Here is an 8,248-nt window from a genome sequence, read left to right on the forward strand (position 1 = left end):
CCCTGTATGGGGTTTCCGAGAAGCAGCTGGTGGGTTTGAACCACTGAAGAACAGCTGGATCTGAATCACCAATCTTGTGGTTAGCAGTCTAGTGCTTATCCTACAGTGCCATTCCAGGACTCCCATTAGCCATTAGAGAAATGCAAATCAAAATAATGACATATTATCTCACCGCAGTATTAATGCCAAAGTTCAATAAAACAGAAAGAACTCCCAGCAAGGTGGTGGACTAGGCAGACACTGCTCAGACACTCTGTACCAAAGGCTCCAAATGAAGCAGATACAAATGTTCCAAACACACACCAGGGTCTGGTGACCAGAAAGGAATGAGTCTCTCTTGTCCTGGTGACCAGAAGCATGGTCATTCCTCCTCTCATCCACTTAGTGCCCAGTGACAGCCCCACCTCATGCACAACCTAATGTCCAAACGCCGTCAAACCCTCTCGTGGGATCTGGTACCAGGTACACCACTCCCATGTCGAGCAACCATGAACTCTACATCTTCAGAACAGCAGAATTTGCAGCGTTGGATCCCTCATCACCTGGGTGCAAAGAAACTCCTTCCATAACCAGCCACCCTGCCTCCAGCTGCCCTCAGAGCCCAAAAGGGTTTCTTCCGGGAAAAAGGAATCTGACCTCAGCTACCATCTGAACCAGTATGAACTACTTCAGATCACTTGTCTGTTCCCACAGAACACCTAGGCTGGCAAGAACTTCATCTTGGACCACACATCCTATCTGCTACCCCATTTTGTTCCTCTTTTACTTTCCCCATGTGATCAACACCTGATGCCCTGTCCTGACAGCTCTCTCTCCTCTCTGCATCCTGTCCCATTTTCCTAGTTTTCTTTCTTTTTTCTCACCTTTCCCTTTTTTTTTAATCTTTTCTTTCATTGCTACACTTGAGTTCATTGCTGCTGCCACTGTGACGGTCCAACTCTTTGGGGGTCTTCCTCTTCTTTACTGACCCTCCACTTTACCAAGCATGATGTCCTTCTCCAGGGACTAGAACCTCCTGATTGTATATCCAAAGTATGAGAGGCAAAGTCTAGCCATCCTGGCTTCTAAGGAGCATTCTGACTGTACTTCTTCCAACATAGATTGGTTTGTTCTTTTGGCAGTCCAAGGTACTTTAATAGTCTCCTTCAACACCATAACACAAATGCATCAATTCTTCTGAGGTCTTCCTTATTCATTGTCCAAATTTGAAATCCATAGGAAGCTATTGAAAATACCATGGCTCAGGTCACCTTAGTCCTCATACTGACATGTTTGCTCTTGAACACTTCAAATAAGTCTTATACAGAAGATGAGCCCAATGCCATTTTATTTCTTGACTGCTACTTCCATGAATGTTGATGGTTGATCCACGCAAAATGAAGTCTTTGACAACTTCAATCTTTTCTTTGTTTATCTTAATGTTATTTATTGGTCCAGTGGTGAGGACTTTTGGATTCTTTACACTGATGTACAAAGACCACATACCAAAGGCTGTGGTGTTTGAGCTTCATCAGTAAATATTTTAAGTTCTCTTGGCTTTCAGCAAGCAGGGTTGCATCATCTGCATATTGTTGTTGTTGTTAAGTGCCATCTAGTCGGGTCCGACCCATAGCAACCCTGTACAGGGTTTCCGAGGGTGTAAATCTTTACGGGAGTAGAAAGCCTCATCTTTCTCCCGCGGAGCGGCTGGTAGTTTCGAACCGCTGACCTTAAGGTTCGCAGCCCGATTCGTAACCACTACGCTACCAGAGCATCTGCATATTACAAACTCTTAATACGTTTTCCTCCAATCCTGATGCCATGCGGTTCTTTGTAGGGACTCAGGAATAGAGGAAGAGGCATTAATAAGCCAGAGCCCCCGGCAAAAGTTGATTTGGCGGCCCCTCCAGCAAAAGTCAAAGGGGTTTACCTGGCCTCAGTACTGGAAACTGTACGTGCTGGACACGACAGGCACAGCCTGGATAAGATCAGCCTCTTAGTCTTCCAGGAAGCAGTAAAACAACTTCTTGGAAGATTTAGCATGTTCCTCTAACTCCACTCCCAGGCAGAAATAATTCTCTCCCACTTTTGCATACTCTCCCTGCTCTCGCGTACTTGCTTCAACAAATTCCCCTGTGAACCTTGGTCGTGGGCACTGCCATGGCTCTCATCTAGAGGTGCTGTTGGGCAGTGACCTCCCTTAGGTCCCTCGGTGCATTGTATCTGGACTTCGTTCGAGTAGTCATTGTCTCAGTGAGTAGTCATTGCCTCCGCGACAGCTGTTCAAGTAATCCAGTTTCTCCAATTATTAGCTCAGCATACAGATTGCGTGAAAGAATACAACCAAAGCACACACCTTTCCTAATTTTAAACTAGTCAGTGTTGCCTTGGTCTATGTAGTGATTCCTCATGAGTACAGTTAAAGTCTTCTGGAATTCTCCTTCTCTGAAATGTCTGAGAAAAAGCATGGAGCTGTTGTAACATAAGTTTCCATTTCCCAAGCTCTTGAGCTGTAACATAAATTTCCATTTCCCACACTCATAGGCTGTTAAGTTTCAAGTTCCCCCCAAAAAAGGCAATCACCCTATCCACCCTAGCACCGCCCTCTCAACACTGCTCAGCAACCTATCTAAGACAACCTCATCCTCCCCCCCACACACATTTTTTTACCCACTGGTTATGAATCGGGCTGCTAATCTTACAGTCAGCAGTTGGAAACTACCAGCAGTTCCGCAGGATAAAGATGAGGCTTTCTGCTCCGGTAAAGATTTACAGCCTCGGAAACCGTATGCAGGGTCAACTACAACAATCCCTAGCCAGGAGTCCGGGTGTGGCACTGTGGGCTAATGGGTCAGACTGCAAAGCTGTTTGAACTGCAAGGTCGGTGGTTCAAGCTCACCAGCTGCTCCTTGGAAACCCTATACAGGGTCGCTATGAGTCGGAATCGATTTGATTGCACTTAACAACAACAACAACATCCCTAGCCAGTACCGGAAGAGGGCCTTTTGACTCAGGTCAGGGCCCCCTCCCAGATCTATCCAATAAACCAGCCCTTGCTGTTGCTCTCTCTTTCTGCCTCCTTTAATAACCATTTTAGCCTTTACTCTGACATTGTCCATAGCTTGTAATGATCTACACAATCAGAAGCCTTTGTGAAGTCAATAAAGCACAAGTAAACATCTTTCTTGGAGTTCTCTACTTTCAGCCAAGATCCATCAGACTCCCTCCCTAGGTATGTCCCAGACTTGTCTTAAGCATTGGACACATTGCTGGTGTAACTGTCAGAAACTCATATGGAGTTGTCAAACTTGAGTTAAAACTCAAATTGGGAGTTAAAGTTCCCACTGTAAAGTACACCCTTTCACAAAACAAGTGCTTTCGAATTTTAGCCTTAATATACAGGTATAGACTGAATTTTTAAAATGTGCTGAAATCCTGCCAGATCTCTTGCCTTCCTTGCGTAACTTCTAGATTTCACAAGTTAACCTTCGGCATCAGACCCAAACGACCAGATAGCAGCAGCATGAAAATTATCATATTTGGAAAAAATTGTTGTGATGTCCAAAAGGCGATAAGAGAAGGAGAATCAGGCGACAGGATCACTTTTAACTGTCACACGCCTTTTAATTTTTTAATAATCTTTGTAACTGCTGCAAGTGAAACTGTTAAGACCAAAGCGAAAGTAAGCGCCACTGACCAGAGCTAAGATGGTACAGTTGGCTTCACTGCCCACACCCAAAATGGATCCTCACTATGACGTTTCCCACAAATATCCTCCGCTAGCCCCACCCATCAGCCCGCGCCGCCGTCAGAATCTTGCTCGTGATTGGTTGTCCATGCCTTTTATCGCCTCTCCGGATGTTGCGTCATTCTGCGAGCTGGAAGAACTGCGCGTGCGGGCTCCAAGGAAGTGAAGGCAGGGCGAAGGGCCAGAGAGGTGGGCGTTTGTGGGGTTTTATTTTACCGGCCCGGAAGGGGAACTGCGCGGTAGAGGTGTCTAGGAGCTGAGGTACTGTCTCCCGGGTCGACTGAGACCCGGGGTTGCTCCAATCTTAATTGAAGGCCTAGTGGGGCCGCAGGGTGAGGCTGGGGAGGAGTGGAGGCGGTGGCGCTGCTGACTGCGTCACGGCGACTCCGCGTCTCGGGCTCCGTCCTGTGGGTGACCCGGCGGAAAGCTCTCGTCTTCGCCTGCCTCTTCCCACGGCAGCGCAGTGTTAAGTCATTCCGCTCGCCCGAGCGACATAGCCTCTCCCTGACAGATAAGCAGGGCGACCAGAGAGGTGTGTTGTATGTAGTTTCGTGTTGACGTTAGGAAATTGGAGACTCGATGCCGGGTTCGCGTCCCAATCTAGCGGTTTCGTGATCGGGAGACAGCGCATGTGCGCATCAATGCTCGTGGCTCTGAACTGGGTCCAGTAGCTTTTCCATTTTTTATATGTATGTGTTTGTTGCTTAGGAGCCCTGGTAGTGTGGGTAGAGCTGGGCTGCTTACAGCAAGGTCAGGAGTTCGAATCTACTAGCCTATCCGCCCAGGAAAATAGGAGGGTTTCTGCTCGCTTAACGATTTACAGTCTTGGGAAGCCGTAAGATGAGTCGGAGCCGGCTCAGTGGCACAAACCCTCCCCACCACCACCACCATATACGGTGGTCATCCGAGTCTCCAGGAGGTCTAATGCCCACCCAAGGCCACTGCTAGCCATTAAGTGACTGAAGTCGGGTTTCCACGGTGGCCTGTTAAGTGATTGAGTACAGGCTACTCAAGTCAGCGAGGACTGGCAGAGATACTGGAGAGTATGCTAAGATGATGCCATGGAATGAAAGTGCCAAAGGGCATAGTGTGTTCCCAGATGGCAAGTGCCCAGGGGTGTACAAATCTTCAGAGATCAGTGGAAGAGCTGGAAGGGCGCTCAGATCTTGTAAAGCAAAGGTTCTTAGCCTTTAGGGTATTCATTAAAGTACGCGTTCATCGGCCCCATTTCATTAGAAGTGAGGATTTTTATATTTTAAAGATAACAGCCCAAGTATTTGTGCAAAGCAAGTAGGCCAAAGGTCGGCATTGTTAAAGGTGGAGGAAACAAGGCCCAGAAACCTAGTCACATGGCTATGATTCACACAGATTATTGGCAGAGATGGGCATGGAGCCCAAGGTGCCTGACTCCTACTTCATCTTAGCATTACTGGGAGATATTTATCTGATTCTGGTTGACAAGGCATTGATATAATATGCCCTGAAGCTAAACTAATCCAGTTTTTAGCATGCTCTCCTTTGGGGGATACCACTGGAGAAGCCTCACTTGGGAACTTGGTATGGCGCTTGCTTTGAAAGATAGAATGCCCTTTATTTGGCCATAGAAAGCACTGGCAATGCAGTATTAAGCACTGGGTTGTTAGCTAAAATGTCAAGGGTTCAAACTCACCAGTCATTGCACAAGAGAAAAGATGGTAGTCTGCTCCCTCAGATTACAACCAAGGGAGCCATGGGGGGCAGCGCTGCTCACTTTATAGTGTCATTGAATTGGAATCCTCTCTCCGGCTCACACCATAATAGGTTCATTTACTTTGATTATTTTTATATTTTAACCTGGAGGAAAGTGATATTTCTCACATGTTGTCACTGATTCAAACCCAACAGCCTTTCCTCAAAAACCCGCTATGGGTTGGAACTGACTTGGCAACAACTGAAATTTGGAATGTTTGGTTTCTGGTGTTCTCTTAGTTTTGTAATGTATGACCTTGAAGCAGTACTCATCATTGACCTGGGATGACATACTTCATCTGTTGAAAAGATACACAGATTCTTCCTTTAAATCTTCCCACAGAATGCTGTTATAAATCTTATGCCAGAGCTATCACACCTTGTAATCCTGTTAAGGTACTAATACTCATGTTGTGTTAGACCTGTAACATATGCAGAGTCATGCATCATGCAATTAGATAAACTTAAACTTTGTGACTTCATTCCAAACTGAGTTCTGTGGAATGGGTTTGTTGATTACAAGAACAGGCAGAAGATTCATCACTGAAATTTTTAAAGGCTCTCATTTATCTTTCCTACTAAAGATAGCTCGTTCTGCCTCTGTCTTCTGTGTCTTTCCCTCACGTAGTTAATTCTTCTGTGGGTTTTAATTTGTTGTTTTTTTTGTCTGTGTTTCTAACTAGCATTTCAGATCTGCTCAGGAGACCTGGTGTACCACCATGCTGGCCGCAAGGTTTGTGTGTCTCCGGATTCTTCCTTCCAGAGCTTTCCACCCAACTTTCACCAAGCCCTCTCCTCTCCTAAAGAATTCCATCACAAAGAATCAGTGGCTTCTAACACCTAACAGGGTAAAGATAACTATGAATGTTTTTATGTTGTCTATCTTTATCCCTTTGGGCCATTTTTAGGGCAGAGATTGAAACTTAGCACTTTCAATAATTTATTGAAATAATTTGTTCTGATAATGTCCCAAACCAGCTTTCTCCCAATTAGTCTATCCTTATCACATAGACAAGGGTAAATCACAAAAGTATTGCTACAAAATCACAGAAATCTTCATTAAACAAAAATCAAAATGTGAAGCTAGTGTCTCTCGACATAGATGTGTCTAGATCTATACACTTTGGAAGGTAGTATTTCCATGTCTTGAAAAAGTCAGTTTGGATCACAAAGTCAGCAGTTCAAGTTCACCAGCCTCACCTAGGAAACCTTGTGCAGGATTGCTATGGGTCGGAACTGACTCAAAGGCACTTAAAAACAACAACCCTTCTCAGAAGAATTCTTTGTTTTACACCACATCAAATGGCAAGTTTTGGCATCCTCAGGGGATTCAAATCGTGTTTCTTTTAAATGTTCTCTAGTATTTTGGACAAAAAGAAATCTGACAGAGCAAGATCAGGGCTGTCAGGTGGATGCAGTAAAGTTTCCTAGTGAAATTATCATAGGCCAGCCCTGACTACTCAAAAAATGGAACGGGTGCAATGTCGTGATGGAAAAGAATTCTCAGTACAACTTCCTGGCCCTTTCCTCACCGGTGCAGTAATCCATTTTCTTACAACGTCTCTGTATAGTAAGCCTCCAGGAGTGTCCTATGTCTTTTGAGAAACTCTTATGAAGGTGATCTCCTATGGCACCCCAAAAACAGTCACCGTAATCTTCTGAACTAACAGCCTTGTCTTGTCTGTAACAGACATACCCGTTCTCCTGGAGTCCTACTGTGGCACTGTAGGATAAGCACTGGACTGTTAATAACAAGGTTGGTGGTTCAAACCCACCAACTTCTCCTCAGAGACCCTGTGGGGGCTTGCTGCGAATCTGAATTGATTCTATGGCACTTAACAACAAATTAACAGCAACCGTTCCTCTAGAAACCACTGATTTGATTGCTCTCTGCCAGTGCTATTGGCTAATTTAAGAGCATCTCCAGTTGTGACTCATTCCGTAAAATTGTCTTGTATCAGCTTCACTTGTGCTTAAAAGACTGATGGAAAGAACAGCTGTTTGAGTTCGCCGATCTGTATGCAAAACTCTCAGCACCCATCCAGCCAAAAGTTTGCTGAGGCCAACATGCTCACTTAAAATGGAAAATGCTGAGCCATGTGAGATGCCAGTTGTACTAGTTCCAACTCACAACTACCCTGTATAGGGTTTCCGAAGAGCACTTGGTGTGTTTAAACTGCCAGCCTTATAATTCAAACCGAACATGTGGTCCAATGCTTATCTTACAGCACCATACCAGGAGTCCTTTTGGCTTAATGTTATGGATTGCCCTTTTTTGAGCATTTCTAACGTGACAAAGTGAAACTAATATTAAAAGTTTTTAATAGATACCGTTTGTTGTTGTTGTTGTTAGGTGCCATTGAGTCGATACTGACGCATAGCAACCTTTATGCACAGCAGAATGAAACACTGCCGTATCCTGAGCCAACCTCACTACTGTTGTCACGCTTAAGTCCATAAATGCTGCCACTTGGCCAGTTCATCTCATTGGGGGGCTTCCTCTTTTTCTCTGACCCTCCACCTTACCAAACATGATATCCATCTCCAGCGACTGGTCCCTCCTGACAATATGTCAGAAGTATGAGAGACGAAGTTTGGCCATCTTGGCCTCCAAGGAGCACTCTAGCTGCACGTCTCCTAAAACTGATCTATTGGTTCTTTTGGCAGCCCATGGAACTGTCAGTACTCTCCTTCAACACCATAACTCAAAAGCATCAATTCTTCTACAGTCTTCTTATTCACTGTCCAGCTTTCGCATGCATATGAGGTTATTGAAAATACCATGGCTTGGGT

The 8,248-nt window shown here is 45.1% G+C and overlaps 1 protein-coding gene across 2 annotated transcripts in view; it reads left to right on the top strand.

The window, feature by feature from the left end:
- The first annotated feature begins 6,138 nt into the window (after positions 1 to 6,138).
- GHITM (growth hormone inducible transmembrane protein) overlaps positions 6,139 to 8,248 on the top strand; it is a 25,880-nt gene continuing 23,770 nt past the window's right edge. For both annotated transcript variants that reach the window (XM_006872451.1, XM_006872450.1), the window contains exon 1: positions 6,139 to 6,303. Coding sequence is in view for 1 of the 2 variants with exons in the window: in XM_006872450.1 (XP_006872512.1) it covers positions 6,175 to 6,303 (129 nt within the window). In the remaining variant the exon portion in view is untranslated. The remainder of the gene's footprint in view (positions 6,304 to 8,248) is intronic.

Source organism: Chrysochloris asiatica, unplaced genomic scaffold, assembly GCF_000296735.1.
Source record: "Chrysochloris asiatica unplaced genomic scaffold, ChrAsi1.0 scaffold00198, whole genome shotgun sequence".
NCBI classification, from domain to species: Eukaryota; Metazoa; Chordata; class Mammalia; order Afrosoricida; family Chrysochloridae; genus Chrysochloris; species Chrysochloris asiatica.